Here is a 26,239-nt window from a genome sequence, read left to right as displayed (position 1 = left end):
ATGCGGAGGGCCGGGAGCGCCCGGCAGGCCCCGCCCCCGCCACGCAGGCCCCGCCCCCGCACGGACAAGGCAGGCGCGGCGAGCGCGTACACTGCGGTTTACTTTCTTGCGTTTCTCAAAGTCGTGTGCAAGGACGTGGGTGGCCGGAGGCTGACTTGCTCCCAGGTCCCGCCATGGTCCCTACCGGGCCCACCCTCAGTGCGTCTGCGTCTGCGCGTGGATGGAGCCCTGCGTCCGGGACTCCCGAGTCCCCTGCTTCATCCGCACCTAGTCGGGAGAGGGCGTCAGGACAGGCCTTCAGGGGAGGCCAGCCTCCAGCCCCTAAGACCCGCACCCCACCCACCTCCAGCAGCCGGCGCTTCTCCTTCTCGCTCTTCAGCTCCTCCCAGATGTCCGTCAGCTTCCTCCTGTGGACGGGAGGTCGGGGGGGGGGGAGGGGTGGGCTGGGCAGGCTTAGAGCCACCGGTCCCCTTCCTGACCCCGCTCCTCCCTCCTCCCCACTTACTCCAGCTGCACCCCCATCCGCTCCAGCGACCTCCTTAAAGATTCCATCTCGTCCTGTAGCCTCATGATATCGCCTCTGTCACTTTTGCTGTCCGTGAGATTTTGCGGAACCGGGGAAAGTGGGGTGGGAGTCTCTTGGGGGTCTGGAGTCGACTTGATAGAATGAGGATTCTTTTGAGCAGGGTCTACCTCTTTGGGGGCCACCTCCTCTTTGGGGAGTGCTGCCTCTTCCGGGGTACCCTCATGCTTCCCAGGTGCCTCCTGGAGGAGGGTTGTAGCCTTCTCAAGGGCAGGCATGGACCCTGGCTTGGACTTAGACTGGAATGGGGAGCCGTCGCTCTGATCAAGAGGGTGTGTATTCATGCAGAGATCAGCCTTCTCTGGCATGTGGACCTCTTGGGATCGAGACTCATTGGCCACAGGAGACGTGAACTTCAGCAGGGCTTGCTCCGGAGAGAAGTGATGGAATTGAGTGTTGTCTCTAGTGGAGGCCTCTTCAGAGAGCACCTGCTCAGGAGTCAAGACCTTTTCCAGGGTGGGCACCTCATCCCCAGGAGGGACCATCTTTGGGCCAAGGAGTTCATCCTCTGGTGGGACTTCTGGGGCAGGGGCCGCATCCACAGAAATGAGGCTGTCTGGGCTGGGGGCCTTGTCTAGAGTCAGGCCCTCCTGTGGGGTGGAGTTCCCTAGGGCTGGGGCCTTGAACTCTAGAGTCAGGGCCCCCTCTGAGACGGGGACCTTATCTGGAGTCAGGGTTTCCTCTGGAGTGGGGGCCTTATCTGGAGACAGAGTCTTCTCTGGGCTGGGGGTCTTGTCCAGAGTGGGAGTTTTATTCACAGGAGAGGCCTTCGCTAGGCTGCTCTGCTCTTCCTCCTGTGGTGATGGGGGTGAGGGCTCAGCTGAGGGATGGGTACCTTGAGAGTTTGAGTCAGGTTCCCCTTGGCCTGGGATCCTTCCCCCCTCACATATCCCAGGGATATGGGAACCGGACTCTGTCGGTGGTCCCGGTATCTCAGGACCTCTTACCTGACTGGTTGCAGAGCGCTGCCGGGAAGCCTGGGTTTTTGGTCCCTTTCTACCAGGGTGGCCTGGACCCCCGCTGAGGAAGCTGCCACCGGAGCCTATGAGAGCAGAACCTCAGGGGTCCAGGGTCCTCTGACCCCAAGTCTCTCCCCGTCTCTGTCCTTCAGCACAGCCACCCTATCCTGGTCCCCCATTCCTTCCCACCAGAGGGAGGCAAGGAGACCTACCCAAGTCTCGGGAGGGGCGCTTCTGACTGTCTCCGCTGGGTGTCCAAGAAGGCCTGGAACATATCCCCATCAGACCAGGAGGTGGGCAACAGGGAGCAGCATTTCCTTTGTACTCTCCTCCTTCCCCAACCCCCCAACCCTGCTCCTTACTTGGCTTTGCTGGGCCCAGGGGGGGCTGTCACCAGCTTCTTGACTGTAGGGAGGACTGATTTGGGCGTCACCTTTTTTGGTTCCTTTATAGGAGCTGGGAGAGGAGAAGGGAGTGTGGCACTCATTCACTCCCTTATCCATCCGTCTAACAGTTGCTGGCCCTGTCCTCTGCATAGGGGACGAGGGACAGGAGATGAACATTTGATTCTGCCTCTTCAGAACTCGGGGGAAGCCAACCACCCTCATGCCACGTGGACATAAGGAACCATGGGAGCAACCCGAAGGGACACCTAGCAGGACACAGTTGTCAGGGAAGGCTGTGGAGAGGACATGGCTTCATATCCTGCCAAGTTTTTTATCCATACTTTTTTTTTTTTTTTTTAAAGTAATCTCTGTGCCCAACATGTGTCTCAAACTCACAACCCCGAGACCAAGAGTTGCACGCTCTACAGACTGAGCCAGTCAGGCGCTCCTATCCATACTTTTCGACCTGCTCCCTGCTCAGTGCCCATGCCTGCCTCCCTGGTACAGACTTTATCTTTTTCTTAGCCCACAGCAATAGCCTTTCCCAATCCAACCCCCCTGCCCTAGAACTTCTTGGTCTTCTCTATCTCATTCACTCCCTTAGAGATCTCACCCAGTTTTATGGAGTTAATTAGAATCAGTAAGCCAATGACTCCCACATTTTCATCCGCAGCCTCTGAACTCCAGATTCCTATCCCAGTGTCCTCTCCCTTTCCACTCGGGGAGCTAACTGGCATCACACACTTAATAGACCCAACACTGAGCTCTCACTTCCCGTCCCCCAAATCTGACTCTTTTCCAGTGTTCCCCACCTCCCACACTCACCCACTCGCCCAGATGACAAAATGAGTCACCCTTGACCTCTCTCACTCCCTTATGCTGTACCATCCAAACCACGAGTAAATCCCGATTGCTCCACATTCAAAACAGGTCCCGAATTCAACCCTTAGAGTGCCACTAAGCACGCTAGCCCACGGCACCACCCCCTTGGCCAGGACTAGGACAGGAGCCTCCTACATGGGCCCTGGCCGCACTCCCCCTGCCTACAGCGTGTTCCCACAGCAGTCAGGGTGGGCTCGGCTTCCAAGGGGGGAGCAGACATAAGCAAAAGTAGACTGTATTGTGTGTGAGAGAGTTACTGGCTGTTACTGAGGAAGAACGAGCAGGGGAATGTCAATTCTAAATGGGGTGGTCAGAGATGGCCACACTGAGAAGGTAAGGTCAGAGTGAACAGTCACACGCAGTGACCTTCACATCTGTGGGCACCGAGCAGCCGCTCCGGCCTAGGCACACACACCTGCTGGCGTTTAGTCACACACACGGTCTCACACGCAGACATGCACACGAATCCTGACAGGATGCACAGTGTGCTGGTGCAGACCCCAGAGCCGGAAGCCAGGCTCTGACGTCCCGCTCCACTCCGCGCAAGGACCAGCTGTGTCACTTAGCCGCCCTGTGCCCTGGTACCATGTCTGTACAACGTGCATAATGACAGTATCCACCTGGTGGGGGGAGCTACTATGAGGTTGGAGGGACCCCACTCGTGTGAGCTGCTTAGAAGAGTATGGGGCATGGAGTCAAAGCTCCGTGAACGTTCACTCTGACTTCAGTTTCTCATGCGTTAATGGATGAGGAGCTTGGGAGGGCCCTCCCACTAGAAAGCAATCCTGTCCCCCGGAGGATACACTTTTGAGGCACTGGTGGACCTCAAAGAAGCGGGGGAGGTCCACAAAAAGGGAGAAACTGAGGCCAGAAAGGTAGTAGGAGGGCCATGCTACTACCTGTGATGGGCCTGTGATGAGGAACCGATACCCAGGAGTGGGGGGGGCACCTCCTGAGCCCCCGCCACAGGCCCCAAGCTTGGTAGCGACACAGCAGTGCCACCCCTTTCTTCTAGAGGGCTCTGGTGATCTCTGGTCTCTGGTGATTGGTACCCTTTGGCTCCCAGCAGAAGTAGAAGCAAGAACTCTCTGGAAGAAGGCTTCCCCTCCAGAGGCAGGAACTCCCTCAGGCTGGGATCAAGTCCTGAGCTCACACACCAAGATCACAAAACACACGAAAAGGCAGGCCACTGACAATGGGAGTCAGCAGATACGACGCACAGCAGGTACTAGAATTGTCAGAGAGCACAGCTGTGCTACGGGGCAGGCAACAAAGGGACCATCGGGAATAAACAGGCAAGTCTGGGGGCGGGAAGGAAAACTGAGTGACTAGAGATGAAAAACAGCATTCTTTTTTTTTTTTATCTTTTTTTTTTAAGATTTTATTTATTTATTTGACAGAGAGAGATCACAAGTAGGCAGAGGCAGGTAGAGAGAGAGGGGGAAGCAGGCTCCCCGCTGAGCAGAGAACCCAATATGGGGCTTGATCCCAGGACCTCAAGATCATGATCTGAGCCGAAGGCAGAGGTTTAACCCACTGAGCCACCCAGGCGTCCCAAAAAACAGCATTCTTGAAATAAATCAAATATAGGTTAAAGAGCAGGTAAAACAGCCAAAAAGCCAGGGAGAGAATTAGTAAGCTGGAAGCATAGTGATAGAAGGAGTAGAACACTTGAAAGCAGTGGTGGAAAGAATGCATAATGAAAGGGGGTTTGGCTACCGCTGAATGACGTAGTAGACAAATCCTCACCTCGCAAGGCAACTAGAAAGCTGGACAAAACCACCACTGCCGGGCTTTGGAAATGGACCAAAGGCATACGATAACCTGAGAAGCATTTTACGCTTGATGGCGCCCTTGCCGGCGCCTGCCCCCATCCCTGCCGCGCTCCCGCCAGCCTGTCTGTGCAGACACTGCTCTGCAGCGAGGGGCTGGTTGCAAGGATTGGCAGCTTTGCTGCTACAGTGGAGGGAGGTAACTCGATTAGGGTGCAGCCTTGGACTTGGCACTGGTTTCATAGACAGGACACCAAAACCACAAGCAACCAAAGAGAAAATACAGACATGAGACTTCCTTCAGATGTAAAACTTTTGTGCATTAAAGGACACCAGTAAGAAAGTGAAAAGACAACAGGATGGGGGAAAATATTTGCAAAGTCAATGCCCAATAAGGGACTTTTCTCAAGACACTGAAAAAACTCTAGAAGTTAACAGTCAAAAGTCAACGAACCTGATGAAAAAAGAGGCAAAGGACCCAAATAGACATTTCTCCGAAAGATATACAAATTGGGAATAAACCTATGAAAAGACGTTCAACATGTAAGCGGGCAGAGAAAGGTAGAGCAGATCCACAACGAGATACCACCCCACACTGACTAGGATGATTAGGACAAAAAAGAGAGTAACAAATGTTGGTGAAGATGTGGAAAAAGCAGAACTGTCCTGCATTGCTGATGGGAATATAAAATGGGACAAGCATTTTGGAAACTGACAGTTCTTCTCAAAGCTAAACCCAGAGCTATCCTAGCGGCCAGAGATCCCTTTCTTAGGCATATACCCAAGGGAAATGGAAACAGCCAACACAAAAACTCGTACAAATGTTCTTACCCCCAAAAGTAAAAATGACACAATGTCCACCGGCAAATAGATGGATAAAATCTCAGACATTCACATAACAGAATATTATTGGGCAACGAAAGGGAATGAAGTACAACACATACTAGAACAAGATGAAGCTTGAAAACAAAAGGTGCAATAGAAAAGGGTTTTCGCGGGACGCCTGGGGGGCTCATCAGTGGAGCATGAGGCTCTAGATCTGGGGGTGGTGAGTCTGAGGCCTATGTTGGGTGTAGAGATTACTTTAAAAAACAAATAATTAGGGGCACCTGGGTGGCTCAGTGGGTTAAGCCTCTGCCTTCAGCTCAGGTCATGATCTCAGGGTCCTGGGATCGAGCTCCCTCCGCATCGGAGCTCAGCAGGGAGCCTGCTTCCCCCTCTATCTCTACGTGCCTCTCTGCCTACTTGTGATCTCTCTCTCTGTCAAATAAATAAATAAAATCTTTAAAAATAAATAAATAAATAAAAATAAACAAATAATTTAAAAAAAATGAAAATAAAACTGATTCGAGAATTTTAGCTAGATTTCTGGCCAGCCATGGTTACCCGGGGACCAGGAAACAGAAAGAACACTGCAAGCTTCCTAAAATGCAAGATTCCCTCCCATCTGAGTTCCAAGGTAAAGCCGTTTGAACAGCAGTTGTAAAAGGGTCTTTGCAAATTTAATCAAGTTAAGAGGACTGCCTGGGTGGCTCAGTCATTAAGCATCTGCCTTTGGCTCAGGTCATAATCCCAGGATCCTGGGATCGAACCCCTCATCAGGCTCCCCACTCCACAGGAAGCCTGCTTCCCCCTCTCCCACTCCTCCTGCTTGTGTTCTCTTGCTGTCTCTTTGTCAAATAAATAAACAATTAAAAAAAAAAAAAAGAGGAGGTTACACTCTATCAGGGCCTTAAACCAATGACTGGTGATCTTATTGGAAGAGGAAAATTTGGACTCCCACACAGTGAAGACAACGTGAAGACAGGCAGAGAAGAGTGGTAGATATACCTATAAGGCAAGGATAGCCAGCGACTCCCAGTAGCTGAGAGACGAGGAGAGATGCTTCCCCTCCACTCTTCACAGAAAGCATGGCTATGCCAACATCTTGATTTTGGATTTCTAGCCCCTAGAACCATGAGAGATTAATTTTCTGTTGATTTAAGCCAAACAAAACAAAGAAGAAGAAAAAGAAAGAATTTCAGCCAAACTTTCCTGTAACTATTAATTTATTTTTTTTTAAAGATTTTTATTTATTATTTATTTGACAGAGATTACAAGTAGGCAGAGAGAGAGGAAGGGAAGCAGGCTCACTGCCAAGCAGAGAGCCCGATATGGGGCTCGATCCCAGGACCCCGAGATCACGACCCGAGCCGAAGGCAGAGGCCTTAACCCACTGAGCCACCCAGGCACCCCCTTATTAAAGAAATTTTAAAAAAAAAGAAAGAAAGAAAGAAAAAGGAAATGGAAGTAGTTTAAAATCTTCCCATAATGGAAAACAAAACAAAATGAAAAGAAAGGACCAGATGGATTTATAAGCAAGTTTTATCAACTCTCTAGGAATGATGATGCCATCTTTTTTTTGTTTTCGCCCAAGTAAATTGTATCCCTAGTGTGGGGCTCAAGCTCACAACTCTGAGATCAAGAGCCGTACACGCTTCGGACTGAACGAGCCATTTGCCCCCGTGATGATTCCCATCTTTTTAAGATCTACCAGATAATTAAAAAACAAAATGTGTACCCTTTAACTCATTTATGGGGTCAGTATAATATTCATTATCAGAGGAGGACAGTAAAAATAATGCTGAAACCTTAAGAAAAAGGTTTATGGGGGCGCCTGGGTGGCTCAGTGGGTTAAAGCCTCTGCCTTCGGCTCAGGTCATGATCCCAGGGTCCTGGGATCGAGCCCCACATCGGGCTCTCTGCTCAGCAGGGAGCCTGCTTCCTCCTCTCTCTCCACCTGCCTCTCTGCTTGTGATCTCTGTCTGCCAAATAAATAAATAAAATCTAAAAAAAAAAAAAAAAAGAAAAAGGTTTATGAAAAGATAACAGTATATGATAATAGTATATGAAAAGATAATAAAACCATAATCAATTTAATTGATCCTAAGAATACAAGGTGGCTTAACATTAGAAAATTCTACAAATGTCTTTTATCACATTGACAGATTAAAAGAGAAAACTCAGAGAAATCATTTCAAAAGATTCACATAAACAATTTGGAAAAAATTCAGCACACACTCATAAAAATTATAAATAAACTAGAAATAGAAAGGCCCTTTCTTAATCTGACAAAAAAAAGTATCTAAGAAAAGATCTAGGGACACCTGGGTGGCTCAGTCAGTTAAGGGTCTGCCTTCAGCTCAGGTCATGATCCTGGGGTCCTGGGATTGAGCCCCACATCGGGCTCCCTGCTCAGCAGGGAATCTGCTTCTCCCTCTCCCTCTGCCTGCCGCTCCCTCCTACTTGTATGCTCTCTTTCTCTCTCTGTCAAATAAATAAATAAAATCTTTAAATAAATAAATAAAAAGAAAAAAAAGGGTTCTAAGTAAGTCTCACTGTTAAAGGAGAAAAGCTGGAAACATTCCACTTAAAATCAGGAATGTGGTAATGATGTTTAACACGACAACTTCTATCCATGTGTTGAGTCCCTAGCCACTATAGTAGAATGAGAAAATAAAATGAAAAGACATAAGGAGTGGAAAAGACAGAGCAAAATTGTCATTAGTCACAGATGACATGACTATCTTCATAGAAAACTTACTGAGAAGCTAGAGATAGGGGGGGCCTGGGTGGCTCAGTTGTTACACATCTGCCTTTGGCTCAGGTCATGATCCCAGCATCCTGGAATAGAGCCCCAGTCCTGCATCTTGCTCTCTGCTGAGCAGGAAGCCAGCTTCTCCCTCTCCCACTCCCACTGCTTGTGTTCTCTCTCTCACTATGTCTCTCTCTCTGTGTCAAATAAATAAATAAATAAACAAACAAAAGCTTTAAAAAAAAAAAAAAAAAAGAAGCTCAAGATAGGGGCACCTGGGTGGTGTAGTTGGTTAAGCATCTGACTTGGTTTCAGCTCAGGTCTTGACATCGAGCCCCACAATGGGTTCCACACTCAGCACGGAGTCTGCTTGAGATTCTCTCTCCCTCTCCCTCTGCCCCTCCTACTTGTGCTCTCTCTATGAAATAAACAAATAAATCTTTAAAAAAGGAAAAAAAAAAAAAAAGGCAGGGGAGGAGTTGCCTGGGTGGCTTAGTTGGTTAAGCATCTTCCTAAGGCTCAGGTCATGGTCTCAGAGTCCTGGGATCATGCTCCACATTGGCCTCCCTGCTCAGCGGGAAGTCTGCTTCTCCCTCTGGCCTTCACCCCATTCATGTTCTCTCTTGCTTCCTCTCTCTCTCTTAAATAAACAAATTTTTAAAAAAGTACAGATAAATTGGGGCGCCTGGGTGGCTCAGTGGGTTAAAGCCTCTGCCTTTGGCCCAGGTCATGATCCCAGAGTCCTGGGATCGAGCCCCGCATTGGGCTCTCTGCTCAACAGGGAGCCTGCTTCCCTTCCTCTCTCTGCCTGCCTCTCTGCCTGCTTGTGATCTCTGTCTGTCAAATAAATAAATAAATAAATTAAAAAAAAAAAAAGTACAGATAAATTATTAGAAATAATCAGTTTTTAGTACCATGACCGGCTATGAAATCAATATGCAAAAATCAATACATTTCTATATTCTTGAAATAAACAGGATATTTTAAAATAAAGTTTAATAATTTATTTATTTATATATTTTTTAAGATTTTAAGGATTTTACTTATTTATTTGAGAGAGAGCATGAGCGGGGGTGAGGGAGAGGGAAAAGGAGACTCTCCGCAGAGCAGAGAGCCTCATGTGGGGCTTGATCCCAGGACCCTGAGATCATTACCTGAGCCAAAGGCAGACACTCAACCGACGTTGCCACCCAGGTGCTCCTAAGATTTTACTTTTTTAAAGATTTTTATTTATTTATTTGACAGAGAGAGACACAGTGAGTGAGGGAACACAAGCAGGGGGAGTGAGAGAGGGAGAAGCAGGCTTCCCGCTGAGGAGCCCCCGATGCGGGGCCGGGGCTCTATTCCAGGACGTGGGGATCATGACCTGAGCCAAAGGCAGATGCTTAACTGAGCCACCCAGGCGCACCAAGATTTTATTTTTAAGTAATATTTACAGCCAACATGGGGCTCAAACTCAAAACCCTAAGATCAAGAGTGGCACGCTCCACCAATGGAGCCAGCCAGGGGCCCCTATCTAATTTTTTAACAGACAAAACAAAAAAGTCTGAGGCATCTAGAAATAAATCTTATGAAAGCTGTGCAAAATTTATAAGCAGAGAGTAATACAGGGTGCTAGAACAACTTATTGCCCATATGGAAAAAAGTAGAATTGGGTTACTCATTAAAAATCAATTCCACAAAGATAAAGGCACTTAAAAACAAAAGGCAACACTTTAAAAGTTTTAAAGAAAACGTAAATGACTTTTCTGAACTTGGAGCAGGAAGAATTTCTTAGACAAGAAAAAAACCTGCTAACCATGAAAGACTGATATGTCTACATTAAAATTAAGAACTCCCATTCATCACAGAACACCATTATACAAAAAGAGATGACAAGCCACAATGAAAGAAAATATCTGTAAGGCATGTAACCTGCAAAGGATTGGTATTCAGTATATACAAAGAACCCCAACCAATTATAACCAGGGAAATGCAAATGGAGTCACAATGAGATGCTATTCTGTACCTACTAGATTCACACACAAAAGAAGTAAAATCTGGTAAAACCAAGTGTTGAAGAGGATTTGGAAAAACAGGCTCTCATACACTGATGGTGTAACATTAAAGTACACAATCACTCTGAAAGCCAAACTGACTTTATCTCATAAAAGTTGAATATTCACAAATCCTACGATCTCGAATGGCATCCCTAGTATTGTATCCTAGAGAAATGATTGTACCTGCACACCAGAACACAGGCACAGAATTGTTCATGGCAGCAGTATTTGTTGTGACAAAAACTAGAAACAATGAAAATGGCTAACATCAGGAGGAGACCAGAAACATACATAAACTGTGGTAAATTCCCTGCAAGGAATATTATACAGCAGAGAAAAATTAATGAACTTACATCTAGATATGACATGGATTAATCTTAGAAATATAATGTTGATCGGAAACAGCAAGTCCCAGAAGACTATAAACATGACACCATTCTTATCAAGCTTAAAAATAAGCAAAAATTAATTGATGCATTATTTAGGCACATACATAGGTAAGTAAATTAAAAAACTCGAGGGAATTATAAAAACAAAATTCAGAATCGTGGTTATCTTTTGCGGTGAGGGTAGGGAATAGAATGGGAAGGAAAAGGAGCACACAAACCACTAACAATAATCTAGTTCTTGGGTTTGGTGACAGCTCATGAATGTTCACGGGTGTTCATTATTGTTTTTTTTCCCCCATTATTGTTTCAAAGCACATTATGTGCAGTTTTGGCATGTGTGAAGTATTCCATTAAAAGAGAAGTAAGACATCCCCACAGAACTATTCACTGACACATTCATGTGTTGTGCAAACACACAACACAGTCTCAAAAACACAGACTCATTGATCACTGTATTTCCTTATAAAATGAAACAAATCTAAACATGTTGATAGCCACATTCTCAAAACACACAAAGAAATACAATACACACACACACAAACTGACACATTTCTACACAATGACCCACACAGATACCTACCAGATCTTTAACCCACAGAGGTAGCTCCTAAGGGACTATAATACAGCACCACTGGGAAGCTGTGGGTGTTTACGGGCAACTAAACTGGTGGGGCCCCAGAGAGCAAAATCCCACCACCTCCCCCCTCAAATCCCAGGCTTCCTGGGCACCCACCTGATTCCCGAGACACCATTTTCCGTGGGGTCAGCTTTTTAACCTGTGAAGAACAAAGTTATCAGAATCTGATGAGTTCCCACATTTCTAGATTCACTGTTATTTAGGGGTAGCCTAAATGCCCACTGAGCACCACCACCCCCAACTTTGTCCAGGGCAGCCTGCCCGCCCTCCTGACCCCCAACTTGAATGCCTGCCCCCATACTCACTGGGGGTGGGGGGAGCACAAAGTTGTCAGGGAAAACTCCTCTTCGGCCTTGAGACTCTCCTTCCCACCAGCCCTTATCCTCTGTGGTCTGGGAGAACAAGATACCATGGGGAGGTGAGCCAGGAACCCAAGTTCCTGCCTTCCCGGGTCCCATGGCTTCTCAACGTGCCCTTCCTGGCCACCTCCCCTGCCCTGTGCTTTTTCCTACCTTCCTCAGTACTTTCACCTCGTCCCCCCTCCGCAGCGCCAACTCATCTGGGGCCTCAGGCTGGTAATCGAACAGGACCCTGTAGATCTCAGGGCGGGAGACTGTAGGGGGGTGGTCAGTCCACTAAAGCCAACTGCTCTCTCCAGATCATTCGGACACTCCCTCCCCCATCAGCTTGGTTGGGTTCCCCCTTCCCCAAGTCAGCTAGGCTCGGAAGGGGTTCCAAGGAACCCTTGGGCTGGGTGCTCACCTGTCCGCAGGTAGTCTGGAGGGCTGTCATAGGTCAGACTGCTCAGCTAGTGGGGGCAAGGGGAGGGAGGAACAAGCTGAGCCTCCACCCCTCTAAGAAGAACTCGTGAGGTCTGTGCCCACTGCACCCAGTTTACCTTGGGAGGCCGCTGGGTACCAGGGCTGACTGAAGGCATGTCTGGGTTCCCGAGGCCTGGTGGGGACAGTGAGGTTAGGGGGGTGTGCTAATTCAGTTTAGATCATGGGAGAAGTCAAAGGGGTCACAGGGTCAAGATGCGTGGATCACAGGCTCAGGCCACTGGAAGGGTCAATGGAGACTGCAGAGTCTGGTCACAGGGGTTCACGGGGTCACAGGGTGCAGGTCTCACTTGGGGGCCCACTGTCCAGCAACTCCACAAAGTTGGATGGGAAGGCTCCCAGCTGCCCGTTCTTCTTCCCCAGCCACCAGCCGTCCTCAATCTGGGGAGGAGGAGGACGCAGGGCCATCTGGTTCTGCCCCAAGGGTCTCTCGAGAATTCTTCCACCCTTGTTTCTGCCCCCATTCTGCCCAATGCTCCCTCCTCCCTTGCTCCCTCACTTTCCCAATTCTGTGTCCCTCAGCATCCCCAACGCCCACACCCTCTCTTCACACATCTCTCACTCAGGGACGAGCTCCAGCATCTCCGCCCAAAGCCTCTCATCACTTCGTCCCCTCACCTCCTTTATCACTTCCACAGTCTCCCCAGCTTGCAGCTTCAGCTCGTCTGCCTGCTCTGGGCTGTAGTTGAAGTTCACCTTGCACCATCTTTGGGGGCCCCGAGATTTGGCAGGGCGACCTGGGGTCAGACGAGAGAGAAAGAGAGGCCGCTGGAGCCGCGCGCCCCAGTCCCCTGAGCGGCGAGAGGGGCGGGCCGGGGGCTCCCAAGCCAGAGCCCCAGGCCCCGCCCCAAGGTGGAGCATTGTACCCAAGAACCAATCAAAGACCGCGGAGTGCCCTAGCGGCCCCGCCCAGAGCCGCGCCCAGAGCCGCCTGCGGGGCTGCCGGAGCTGCGCAGGTTCCTCCCGCCCGCCCACTGGGCCTGGCGCTCACCTCGGCTGCGTGCACAGCGCGGGCTCGGCGCCTCCCCGGCGGCGCGCAGATACTCCGGGATCGCCTGGAAACGAACGCAAGGAGACCGGGGTGGGGCGGCGGCTCTCAGCTCCGGGGGTGGGCACGCATTGAGACCCTCAACCACCCGACCTGCGGCCTGGCCTCACCTGCACCAAGCGCTCGGGAAAGAGACCACAACGACCCCCCAGCTCTCCGCGCAGCCAGCCCCGTGAGGGCCCCTCAGACACCTGCCGGACCACGTCCCCGGGCGCCAGACTCAGCTCGTCCTCTTTCTGCGCGCGGTATCCGGCCAGGACCAGCACCTCTGGGGTCAAAGGACGGGGTAGGGGCGCAGCTCAGAAGGGACGGGTCTGGACACACGGGCTTAGGCGCGAGTCCCGAACTCCGCATAAAGGACAGCGGGAGAGCGGGGTGGTGGTGTAGACTTCTCTTGCCTTTTCCGCTCCCGCAAACCCTCTGCACATACCCATAGCTTCCGGGTCTTGCTCCAGAGCCGGGCTGGGAGTACAGTGCTGTCCCGTGGGCTGCCGAGTACTGGGCCAGGGTAGGGTGGGACGAGCTGCAAGGATGTGAGGCGAAGAAGGCGGAGACGCTAGCGGATAGGTCGGCCCCAGGTGCTGGGAGTGGGTGTGGGAGAGGGGGTGGCCTGGCTCAGCAGGTTCGGCCCCCAACCCTGGAATGGAGACTCCAGGGTCTCTGGCCAGTGCTGGGGCCGCAGCTCCCCCACCTGCTCTTCCTGGCCCAGTCACTTAAATTCCAGTCTAGCCGCCTCTCCTCCCTCTCGCAGCCGTAGGCCCTGAGGCTCCCACCCACCGTGGGCACAAAGCCCTTTCTGGCCTACCTTCTCCCCTCAGGCAAGCTGTGAGCTGCACAGGAAGAGGTGGGAGAGGCACATACCAGGGTGGGGCCCCCAGCAGGCGGCAGCGGCTCCGAGGCAGGCCCTGGGCTGACTGGGTAGCTGCTCTGGTGTGCACAGAGCTACCACGGAGTTCTATTCCAAATCTCTGCTTTCCCTGGAAAGCACGTTCTCCCCACAACCCCACCCCAGAGTGCCACCAGGCTGTTCGCTTTCATAAAACACACCCAGACTCTCCTTGGGAAAAGACAAGATAAAAGGAAGTTTAGGAGCTTTCAAGGCTCCTGCTCATAGCCAAGGCCAGAGCCAGCAAGGCCTGAAGTTGAGGGCCCATCTGGTGCCAGTCCCATCCTGGCTGGGCTTTCTGGTCATCTTTTTGCTCAGAAGGCTGAGGCTGTTAACCATCACCCTTGATCCCTGCCCCACCACTCTGGAAGCCAAAGTCCTTGCCCATTACACCACAGTGCAAGAATCTGGTTCTCTTAGAGTGTACAAGATATGGGATGAAAAACCACCAGGGTGGCAATGAGTTATTAGCCAGCAAAGGGTGGCAGTCTCCTCCCTGAACTGAGCATGGCACTGATGAGGAAGGAACTGAGCAACAGCCTCGAGACAGCCCTGAGAGTCGCTCTTTCAGGTTCCCTGAAGCTGCTACAGCAGATATCCCGCCCCCCACCACACACACACACACACACACACACACACACACACACACACACACACTCTCTCTCTCTCTCTCTCTCTCTCTAAGGGTGACAATGACCAGAGTCCATTTACATCTGCCTTCTTCATTTATTTTTTTATTTGCAGGAGGAGTTGAAACAAATTTTAAGGGTGTTTTAATTTTTTTTTCCCCTAAACATGAATCATTCAAGTAAAACCAACTTAACTATAGAAATGTAGCAAAGTAAGGGGGAAAGAAGCACAACAACCCAAGAGGCAAAGGTTGGGGGCGGGGGGAGAAGAGGTGGGTGCAGTCCGCATATAACATATGCATAAATGCCGTATGATTCACCTGCTCAGGACCGCCTCCCCAGAAGGCAAGCACAAGGACCCATTTATAGAGGATGTTTTTTCCCCCCAAACATCCAAGAATGTTTCAACTTAAAGCTTAAGGTTAAAAAAAAAAAGGAAAAGAAAAAAACAAACCCCCACAAACCACCCAGCCATAACCACCTTCCTTAATCGACCATAGGAGTTTCTTTTCATTTTATAAAAAGATTAATAAAAAATATTGAAAAAATTATCTTCTCATCTTATATTTGTAAAGATAATAGAATTCAGAAGTTTCTTAGAAAACAGACCAGAAACTGCCGACCAGTTTCCACCCCTGTTGCTGAGAGGATCAGCAGGACTACAAAGTTTGGGATACTGGAGCTGCTGGTGGAGAATGGGATGCCCAGCCCAGAAAAAATCAGAAAATATTGGGGTGGGGGGACACGTGGGGTGTGGTTAACAGCCATGGAATACATGGCTGTGCAGAAAAGGGGAACACAAGGTGGTCAGAAAGGCCTTGAACTCCTCCTCGACATACAAAACCGATTTTTACAAAGATCCAAGCAGTTTGGTCCCAAACTGAGGTGAACACTTCAATGTTTATTCACATGCTTTGTTTTCTCTTTGAAGAATCAAAGTTGCCCAAATTAAATCTTTCTGCTATTATTACTACATATGCCTAAAAAAGGAAAGAAAAAGAAAAAAGGGATGAAGAAGGGCTTTTAAAATCAGGATAAGAAAGAGATTGAAAATCATCAAATTAGTCCTCTTAGCTCCAAATGAAAGTAAGAACAAAACTGTCGGTTTCTAATAGGGAACAAACCAAAATCCAAGTATCGCTCTCCCCTCCCTACCCCAGCCCCCACCCCGCACACCAACAACAAATGAGAAACACAGCTAAAGCCCAACATGTTGTGTTCTGCTCTGCTCAAGAGCCGGGCCTGACCCCAGGCTCCTCGGCCGGCCGCCTCTGTCCAGTGGGACGCAGCGCCAGGGATGCTTTCGGCTATAGTAGGATTCTGCGTGGCTGGCTGGTGGGGGGTAGGGGTGGGATTTTTGCATCTTCAGGCTCCTCTGTTTTGCTCCTCACCAGCCATCTTCCCAGCGCCCTCTCTCCCCTGGGCAGGGGCTCCCATCAGAGTGGCCCCTACTCAGTTGTGGGCTGTAAATTGTCCTTCTCTTCTCGGTTCTCTGTCCCACTCTCGTCGTCTTCAATCTCCCCTTCCTCCCCACTAAACTTGTCGTGGGCCCATTTGGGGCTGGTGCTGGACTTCCGGAACATGAACCGGCCTCGACCCCGAGGGAAGGCTCCTCGGCCTCGGCCCCGGCTCACCCACTTCTCACTGCCTTCACCTTCACGGTCATCATGCTGAGAGAAAAGAAAACTGCCATCAATCCCGGAGCGAACAAGAGTAGCCAGAACCCTCTTCTCCCCCAAATGTGACTTTCTCATACCAATCTTTTACCTCACCCCACCTTTTGTTGCTTTTCTGTCCTCCTCCCCTTCCCCCACTCCAAAAATGCTACTGATTCAGATCCAAGAGAATATTCCACTGGGGCCTAAGGCATTCTGAGGCAGTAACTGGGCATTACAATGATGATGATAAAATCTTCACTGAGCCCCAACAGACCTTCACCTGCATTATCTCCTTTAACCCTCACATCTACAGTACCATCACCATCACCCTCCACTCTGCCAGGAACTTAAGGTGACTTTATGTTATTTCATATTCCAGGTCTCAAAGGACAGGTCTGAGAAAGCCAAGCAAACACCAAAACATGAAACTCTATCTGGTCTGGGATGTCAGGGAGCTCGCTGGCACACAAGCTCTTGCCCACCCCAGCCAAGAACAGGCAGGGAGACCAAGGGCAAAATGACCCAGTCATGGTCTCAGACCTGTGAGTGGCAAAGGTAGAACCCAGAACCCAGCCTCCCATCTCTCTCTCGCCTCTGAATTTCACGCAGAGAGGCAGTGTGGCAGAGCAGGAAAATCCCAGCCTGCGTCTGGATCCTCCCCTGATAATCACCTGAGACAGAAGGGCTCCAATGACAGAATGAGGGAGAAAGCACTCTGAAAACTACAAGTTGTTGGTTTCATCAGCCCCATGGCTTCAAACCTCTAAACCATCCCTGAGGCTCCAGGGATCAACTCAGCGAGAGGGCCAGCTGCTTCCCGCCAGGGCTGCTGGTTCAACAGCCTAAACACGGGAGGCCAACAATGCTGCTTCAGGCAGCAAATGGGGACAGGGAGAAGGACTCAGATGGCTTTCACCTTCGCCCTGGAGCAGTGCCACTCCAGCACCTGTGGAGTTGGCCCAGTCAACTTTCCCCTAGATGCAGGCCCAAGGATCCCTGAGGAGTCTCCAGGCAGCTCCCAGCCTCCCCAGAACAGGGAAGGCGGCTGTAAACCTGTGCCACTGCCGGTACAGCCCTGCACCAGTCCTGCTTGTGGCGAGGCAGCTTCGGCTGCAGGCTTACCTTGGTTACAATACTCCGAGTCCCATCTGCTTGGACCTGAGCCTGCTGTTCAAACAGCGGGCTGACAGAACTTACTCTCTGGCCAGGTAATCCAGCCTAGACAAGCCCCAACGTGAGGGAGGGATGGAGGGAGACCCACAAAGTGCTTGCTGCCTAGGAATGACCAACAGCTCAGATGAGAGACGCCCCAGTGACATCTCATTCTGGAGACAGATCCTCTCCTCAAAGAGATCCTGAGCTGTCTTTTCTGTCTTGTACTCGGGAAGGACAGCATGAACTGCGGACTTGGGGGAAAAGTGCGGACTCCGTCCCTGGACAAAGGCTGGAGGGCAGCCGAGGGTGGGCTAGCAATCAGACCAGCTCACAACTCAAAAGCCCAGAGCCACCCTTCCTGCTTATCCTGAAATCCACACGCCTCCCAGATGAGGCCAGGATCCCGCCTCGCAGGCGAACACGCCTCTGGCCAGCAGTGCACTATCCCCCAAGTACACAGAACTCCTGCACATGCCTTTCATCACGGCTCTGGACAGACCGATGAAGCCTCGGGGTCAGCCATGCTGTGTGTGAGGCCCCCGGCCCTTCCTGGTCATCCCAGACACATACCAGGTAATACTTCTTGCTTTTGGGCGTGTACTCGGGGTCCCACTCCTCCTCCCGGTTTCTCTTTTGAAAATCGTTGCTGCTGCTGCTGTTGTTGCTACCGGAGTAGGTGCCTCTCCCCCAGCCTCTCCCTCTGGCTCGAAACTGCTGTGGCATAAATGGGGAAAAAGAACAAAGGACTGCGTCAGGAGTGGAGAAAAACCATTCCCTGCCTTCTGCTCAAATACCTCTCTGGCACAGGACAGACAGGGATCCTCTAGTCAATCAGCCAATCAACTGGCTTCTAGCCACTCCCGTTCTGCTCAGGTCTGTAGTCCAGGCAGAGAACTGGACGGCACAAGGCCCTCCTCCCTACAGATGCCGCAGCAGTCAAGGTAAATGCGGAAATCTGGAGGCCAGAAGCCCTGAGAGACTTTCTAGGTAAGCACGATTACGAACAGAAAAATAACTAGAAGCAAAAAGCCTGGGGAAGGGGACACCACAGATTCTGGGACGTAGAGCTTGGGTTTCTGTAGCAAGGGTAACAAAACTAGTAACCTGATAATCACATAACCAGAACCTGCGGGAGCAGGGAGAGGGGGAAGGATCTTACGAAGGTCCCTCGAGCTCGGCCGCCTCTTTCACTTGGACCCACGAAGTCTTTGGTCCCTAGTCTTGACTTGTCAAAGCCTGTGGTGCTCTCTTCCCTTTCCTCCGTCTCTTCAGTGTACTCCTCCGCTTTGTAGGAATGGGATGACTGGGATGAAGAGGAGGAGGACCTGGACCGGTCTCGTGCTCTCCGGTGCTTCCTATGAGAACAGAAGAGCCGGGGATTTAAATCAATCAGCGCTGGGGGACAGCCCTCAGCTGGGGCCTCGCCAGAGAATCACGAGCATGTCTGTGATGAAGACACCGAAGACGCATAACCTCAAGACTCACCCCCAGCTACCCACCCAGGGCACCTGGAGTTTCCTCTCAATTCTGAGTCATGTGTCTGTGTCTTAGCCAGGGAAGGGCCTGGGACATGCACAGTAAGAGGAAGAGAACGCGGCCCGCTGTGATACATACACGTGAACGAGGAAGGCAGACTGGGAGCCCTGATGTACTGAGCACCTTACATTACCTTCATTTCTCACAGGAAGAACGCGAGCTGCCTCACGGGCCTGTTCTTAAGACTGAACAAAACCACATGCTTCAACACTCTACAGGGACAGAGCAGGCAGGCTGCCAAAGGCAACCGTGACCCTTCAGGAGCATTTCCCCATTTTATAGACAGCGGAGATTCAGGGTGACCAAGCTGAGCAGAAGCTGGGCTCAAAGCTAGCTCTAATTATACGACGACTCCACATGCCACCTCTCACTGAGCTCAAACAGGGTGAGTTAGTAAGCACAGGATCTGGCAAAACTCTTCCCAGAGTGACTTCCCGCCCTTCCCTTCATCTGAGAGCAATTATAGACTAGGGCAAATGAGCTTACTACAATGAGTCACTGTCTATGTACCAGAGGTCAGTGCCAGCCCTGCCATGTGCTGATGGAGCCCACTGGCTGCCTGTAAGGTGACAGAAAGGCCAGCCACCCAGGACTACAGAACGACTTAGGGGAGAAGCCAGCCAAATGCCAGGAACCTCTTGCTGTCCCCTCCATTATGCAAAGTATCCTTCTGCCTCCCCCACCACACTCCCTAACATTTAAGAAGCTCAACAACTTAAATATTTAAACCCTAGTGGCTCTTTCTAGCATTTACTCATAAGAAGCCTAAGTTATTGTCATAGGATTTTTATAACCAAGATGTGTAAGTCTTGACTCCTGTAAGTCAGGGCTATTTTAACAGGTTTTAAAAAATAAGACTCCAGGGGCGCCTGGGTGGCTCAGTGGGTTAAAGCCTCTGCCTTTGGCTCAGGTCATGATCCCAGGGTCCTGGGATCGAGCCCCATGTCGGGCTCTCTGCTCAGCAGGGAGCCTGCTTCCTCCACTCTCTCTCTGCCTGCTTCTCTGTGATCTCCGTCTGTCAAATAAATAAATAAAATCTTAAAAAAAAAAAAAAAAGACTCCAAAGGCACCAGAAGTCCCAGCACCGCCTTTCATACTTATGTGACCTTGGGTGAGCTGTCCTTCATTCCTATGACAAACAGTTTTGTCAACTGAGGCATGACTTAGAGTGAGAGTAAGCGTGAGGGTAAGCATCTTTCTTCTTGCCCCATTCAGAGAATACTAGGGTTTCAAAGACTGCAAGGCAAGTCAGAGGAAGAGACACGTGTTCCAGGGAAAGCAATCAGGATCAATAATCCAAACCCAACCCTGAAATGCTGGAGGGGTCCTGCTGCTTCTCCACCAGCAGCGGTGCTGAGGACTGCTGTACAGCCACCTCCACTCTCCGAGAGGATGATCGAGTCCCTCATCAACAGGCAGCCCCAAAGGCTGGCAGGGCTCCCCGGGCAGAAGTAACACAGCGGAGAGGGAGACAAAGTGGAATAGAACACCTGGGTTTTGATGCCAGCTGATCATCTTAGACAAATCATCTGTCCTCTTAGACCAATCATTATGAGCCTGGCTTATCTTTCAAAATGGGCAAAACGGGTACCATACCAAGTGTTCAACTTATTTCAAAGGATTGTTATCAGCAAGTAGATATGAAAATGCTTGCCGGCCGAAGTTCACAGACAGCAAAAGTGGTGTTACTTCATATGGGAAAGTGCAGGGCTTCAACTCCTCCATGTTTAATGAGACATGATTGAAAAGGCATGGAACTTTCACAGATGTAAACAGAAACGACAGAACCTTGGCATGGATGCTGCCCTATGACGTTCCACAATGCTGCCTTTGTTTAAAGAGTATTTGGAACACCTCACTTGGAGGTGTCTGTGAAACTAGTTCTGAAAAGGCATTTAAGATCAACAATCTTGTCCTATCTAGTTTCACTCTATTTCTTTGACAAAACCAGCCAACAATTTTGGACTGTTTCAAAAACGTAACGTCTCCACGAAGATTTGTGATGAAAAAGAACATATCAAAGAAAATGCCTAACACAACCCAGAAGGAATTCCCAAGTCATTTTCTGCTCTGTCCATATAGCCAAATTAAATGCCCATCTCCCAGGAGGCCTTCTTTGGACAAGGATCACACCTACTTTAATGCAGAAATTCTGTTTTCAGCCAGGGACCTTACTTGACAGTTCCATGGTATACAAGAACTGCTGTCATTCCTAACCCTGAACTTCTCTGGCCTAGAAGGTCTGGTATACAGCCCAAAAGGAGCAGACAAGAGACCCCACACTCAAGAGCCTGAAGGAAGGAACAGAGGCTTACGTACTTCTGCTTCTTTGATCCTTTATGAGTTTTCTCTGTTTTCTCAGCTGATCTTTCCCTCGAGTGGCTTGAGTCTCTGGAATCTACTGATTCTCTTGATTTACCTCGTTTAAGATCTCTCTCCTTATGTTTTTTACGACGTTCAATATCAAGGCGGAGATCAACAGGATCATCTTTGTATTTTCCCTCAGCCTGCCGTAAGAGAAATCAAAATTAAGGTTTTTGGGACTCAGGGCTGACAACTCAACCACCCCACAAACTGTGGTTTCTACTCCAATGGAGTGGCGCAGAGGAAGCACTGGGAGTGTGAGGCTCCTCACCCAAGCTTGGAGGCATATAAGATGTCCCACAGAAGTCCCTTCCTGAGGGTCCCTCACAGAACCCAAACCGTTCTCTAAAATGATGACGACTGCCTTCTGAAAATGCCAGACATCGATCTTGCCTTGTTTGTTTTCTCTGTGGCCCAGTAATGACTCTGGCTAGCCTACATGCTGAGTAGGCCCAAATCAGCTTCAAAAGGTGGCCGGTTAGGCTGGCTCAGCCTAGTCACCACCAAGAGTGTAAATGCTGGTGTCGTGTCATCCTTCCCTACCTACACTGTGGCAGCCACCATGGGTTTACCCTCTCCTTGGAATTAGCTCTCAGTATGGAGCCCAACAAGAGACTGTGGGATACTTCGGCAGCCTTCCAAAATGCCCAGTTACAGTGAGAAATTGCTTTAGAGAGGGAACAGCAAAACCACAATGGAGAATCCACAAAGTGGCAATACCAGGTAAAATTTTATTTTAAAAAGGGAAAAGGCAGCAGCAAAAAAGGAAGGTACTTTTTTTTTTTTTTGGCTGACTTCCTTTTATTAAGTCGAATTCCCCAGGGCATGTGTGCTATGGATTCAGCGGTGGCGGCAGTGCTGCATGCCCCAAACCAGGGCAAGGGCTTTCGACAGCTTGGGACACTCAGAGCACAGAGGGCCAGGCGGATTCAGGGACAGTAAGCACTTGGACTTGGCTCATGGGAAGTAAAACCTCTCTAAAAGAGGAAGGAATGGGCAGTTCACTCCATATTAGTATCTCATACAAAGTACTAAGTTTTTTGTTGAAATGAAGTTCAAGAAGGTTTATTTTTATCCTGTTCGTTTTTTAGAGGGAATGGGGCCTCTGTGCCCTCCAAAGACCCAAAAAAGGGCAGATGCTGCTCCCTGAGGCTGTACACCCACAGCACCTCTAGGGCCCAAGAGGCCCAGAGGGCGAGCACTCTTCTGCTGTCTCAAAGCCTTGCATTTCACAGGGTCAGTGCCAAGCTGGTGAGAACATGAAGAAAAAGAAAGGAGGGGGAGCGGGGAGAGACGAGAGACTGTGCAGAGGGCCTCTCGTCACATTTGACTACCGAGACAAATTCATTTGGAAGAACTGAAGATGAGCATCTTTAGGAAAAGGTTTCAGCAGCACTGGAAGAGCCATCTTTTAATTTTAAATTTCAACTATATATGTGAATGAAGGTCAATAAATACTAAGAGACTTTAAAAAAAACCCAAATCTATTATTTCATAGTAAAAGATCGCATACAAGCCTTAACCTCTTCATTAACTCTGCGTGCACATCACTGCAAATGTAGCTGGGCTATCAAAATAATGTTTAGCTTTAAAGTAATAGTAACCAACATATGATAAATATGGTACAATGTTAGGAAAAAAAAAAAAAACTGGACTAGCTGTTTAAAACAGTCTACCATGTTAAGATATGAATATTTCACTCTCCTCTGACATGCATGTCTTTTTGAAATCATGGTTGGAAATAGTGCATGTAATATAGTTGATTTGATAATACTTACAAGCAGAAAAATATCACAAAAAGTTTCTTCTCTCATCATGGGCACTTGTTCCAAAACTCCTCTCTTTTTTTTCTCAAGCTCACCTCAATAGACTTTGGGGTCATTTACCATATTCTAACCACTTCACAAAGGTTGTTGATACATTTAATAAAAATTAACCCTTTGTAGTTCATTTTTAGAATTATGCCCATCCTTAAAAGAAAAACACAAACTTAAGTAGAGAGTAATTTAAACAAACACATTTCTGTCAAGTTCATGCCCAACGCACTCATTTTGTTGGAATTACGATCAAAGCAACAGTTCACCTTATAGCCAGGTTCCCGTGGACTTTTCATTTCATCATGAGCCAAACCATGTTTTCTGAATGTACTGGGAGAAATGTCTATCCTCCTAAAAATTGAAAATAGGAAAACTGTTTAATAATCCCCATAATGTGAATATATTATTGGTAGTATTTTAGTTCCTCAGTTGGTTAAGAGAATCCTAGGCATTCCTTTTAATTATGTTTCATAACTTACAAATATATATTACTAATATTCTTTGCTTATATATTTATCCTGTCCCATAGGTGTGTCTGTGTACAGGCACATGGGCGCATGCGTGCATGCGCGCGCGCACACACACACACACACACACACACACACACAGACCAACTTCTCAGTCAAACTCAAACTGAAGAAACTTCTTATTCCTTCCTAGTACTGTTACAGCCAGGAAGACAGACTCACCTACACCCACGCCTATAATCTCAAGTTCACATCAAGACTATCCATGTCTTGCTAACCTCAAAGAGCAGTTTTCGTCTTGGGAATAAGAATATAATGGACCATTATTTACCTATGAGGTAAGGTCTAGGTGAGAAAAGTGCCTGGCACATACACACATCCCAAAGACCCCGGACTGTTGCAGAAACATGGTTCTCCTCCCTACTACAACGGAGATGGTTAGTAAGAAATTAAAGCTACAGCCAAGTTTGTTTCTAGACAAAGCCCCTATGTGCTGAATATGCTCCCACAACTGAATGTGACGGTCTTTAAACCTGCTGGGCTTTTAAACCCTTTGGACATAATCCTCCAAGCTCTCCCATGCACTGGAAATTCTTCTAAAAGAAGAACTAAAAAAGAACTAAAAGAACATGTGTTCCATATATCAGTCCTGGAAAAAAAGCTTAACATTTACTCCACCTGCAGGAAGCTCACCATGGTCTCAGGTTATCATCTGCCAGTTCCCAAGAATACAAGGATTCATCTATATCAAAAGGCCAGTCCTTCCTCAGGCCCAAAGTGAAAAACTGCAGTCATCAAGGCATCCCCTTTCCACTCAAACTACAAACACCCACTGCTATCCTAGCATCTGGAGAATGTTCACCCTAAACTCTGCTGCTAAGGCACCCACCTAACATTGACAAGAACAAGATGAGTTTATCACTCGATGAGCAAGCTTTTATGGCCACCTCCAGCGTAAGGCCCAAGTCCTCACCTGTGTATCTCTGGGCTTTTCTTGTTTTTAGCTGCCTCCTGCTCAGTTCCCCTCTTTAGGTATTTAGTAAAGCGCTCATGCAATGTCATTCCTGAGGACCCAAAGTGATGTTCTGTGGGAATTCAAAGAAAAACATATTACACTCTCAAAGGCGGACCAAATATTCAACTCTTCTGCATGAACCCGAAGCCACAGAGATGTGACTGAAGTAGTCAAATCCATGTAACAGACACACTGAAAAGGGGAAGGAAAGATGCCCGGGTCACACACCATACAGTGTTGGCTGCTGAATGTCCACTGTTGCTCCCTGTCTTAGTATGTGGATATGAGGAAACCCAGAGCTCACTTCTCTGTGAATCATGGCACCAACTCCCCCTGGAGCTAAAGTTTCAGGTAGAACCTGACTGGCCCACCCCAGCTGCTGTATCACTTCTCTTTACCACTCCCCAACCTGCCCACCTCAGTTTGCCCAGGACATGGCAGAAAAACGCGGAGAAGAAATTCACACCACTAGGTCTCTGAGAGACCTCTAGAGGCTTCCATCTGATAGACAGGAAGAAAGAGAGGTGCTGGAAAAGCCACACTTCATACTTCCTTCGTCAAGCCTTATGTGAAGGATTTTACCTATTCTCACAATCACAGGTTACTAGCATTTTGTAATCTTCAACACTGTAATTAAAAAATGGAAACTCCTCCTTGGAAGGAATTTCCTTCGAGCCAGTCCCTAGCTTCAAAGGCGCTTTTGATGAGATAAAGAGGCCCGAAAGGCTCCCTTACAAACCCGGTCATCATTGTGCTTGTAGCAGAGGAAATGAAGCCGCAGAAAGGGCGCTCGCAGCAGGCTGGGGGTGTGCACTCACCTTTCACATGGTGAACGATGGTCACTATGTGCTGGGCAAACAGTTCAGAGGGGCTCCGCTGAGACTGAGCTGACTGTATGTGCTGGAAAATGGAACGAAATTCCTGTTCCTTTTTGTTGCTATGGACTAGATCCCGACAAAGCTTGCGTTCCTGAGCCAATAAGCCACTGGGTCTGGAAAAGAAACATAGGGAGGCCCAGTGTAACAAGATATACAGAAAGTCCAAACATTTAAACCCTAGAAAAGCAATGCTTTTCTCCCCGAGAGTTTTAAATTTACCCACAAAGTTGCTTTTTGCTTCCCACCAAAGTTCAAAGTAACCTCAGGGGACCATAACGATGGGAAAGGAAGGTTAAGGGCATCCAAAATCTCTCTCCCCTTTTCTCAGTGGGAGTCCTTAACAGGAACAAATGGGCAGGGCCAAGTACTGAACCTCAGTGAGTCTTGTTTTCGGAGTCACTGAGCTTTTAACACACAACAAACAGAAGAGTATTTTAAAAGATCAACTAGCGGGACGCCTGGGTGGCTCAGTTGGTTAAGCGGCTGCCTTCAGCTCAGGTCATGATCCCAGCGTCCTGGGATCGAGTCCCACATTGGGCTCCTTGCTCGGCAGGGAGCCTGCTTCTCCCTCTGCCTCTGCCTGCCTCTCTGCCTGCCTGTGCTCGCTCACTCTCTCTCCCTCTGTCTCTGACAAATAAATAAATAAAATCTTTAAAAAAAAAAAAAAAAAAAAAAAGATCAACTAGCTTGGCCAGCCAGGACCACTCAGTGAAGTGGGATGGGGCC

The 26,239-nt window shown here is 49.0% G+C and overlaps 2 protein-coding genes across 4 annotated transcripts in view; both read right to left on the bottom strand.

Moving 5' to 3' along the window:
* Window positions 1-120: 120 nt before the first annotated feature.
* Window positions 121-14,382, bottom strand: LOC111143725 (SH3 domain containing 21). The gene is made up of 17 exons (XM_022497553.1): window positions 14,355-14,382; window positions 13,507-13,689; window positions 13,219-13,376; window positions 13,052-13,115; window positions 12,679-12,797; window positions 12,351-12,441; window positions 12,120-12,175; window positions 11,984-12,029; window positions 11,734-11,834; window positions 11,527-11,613; window positions 11,318-11,360; window positions 1,905-1,998; window positions 1,755-1,807; window positions 1,531-1,625; window positions 506-1,377; window positions 344-407; window positions 121-267 (listed from the first exon to the last, which is right to left on the bottom strand). The coding sequence occupies exons 1-17, from the start codon at window positions 14,380-14,382 to the stop codon at window positions 196-198; spliced, it is 2,226 nt and encodes a 741-aa protein (XP_022353261.1). The 3' UTR covers window positions 121-195.
* Window positions 14,383-14,730: 348 nt separating this feature from the next.
* The window catches only part of LOC111142849 (thyroid hormone receptor associated protein 3), a 73,818-nt gene continuing 62,309 nt past the window's right edge, over window positions 14,731-26,239 (bottom strand). For 2 of the 3 annotated variants that reach the window (XM_022496194.1, XM_022496195.1), the window contains exons 6-12: window positions 25,454-25,626; window positions 24,594-24,705; window positions 23,420-23,504; window positions 21,292-21,479; window positions 18,596-18,791; window positions 18,007-18,150; window positions 14,731-16,293 (exon numbers count right to left, since the gene is read on the bottom strand). In XM_022496194.1, coding sequence (XP_022351902.1) covers window positions 16,072-16,293; window positions 18,007-18,150; window positions 18,596-18,791; window positions 21,292-21,479; window positions 23,420-23,504; window positions 24,594-24,705; window positions 25,454-25,626 — 1,120 coding nt within the window. In that variant the 3' untranslated portion in view covers window positions 14,731-16,071. The remainder of the gene's footprint in view (window positions 16,294-18,006; window positions 18,151-18,595; window positions 18,792-21,291; window positions 21,480-23,419; window positions 23,505-24,593; window positions 24,706-25,453; window positions 25,627-26,239) is intronic. The other variant, XM_022496196.1, reaches the window with a different exon arrangement.

The sequence above is a fragment of the Enhydra lutris genome, unplaced genomic scaffold, assembly GCF_002288905.1.
Source record: "Enhydra lutris kenyoni isolate GAN:26980312 unplaced genomic scaffold, ASM228890v2 scaffoldscaffold9, whole genome shotgun sequence".
In the NCBI taxonomy this organism is placed as follows: Eukaryota; Metazoa; Chordata; class Mammalia; order Carnivora; family Mustelidae; genus Enhydra; species Enhydra lutris.
The sequence above is the reverse complement of the archived record's forward strand: the minus strand, read 5'-3'. Positions and strand labels throughout refer to the sequence as shown.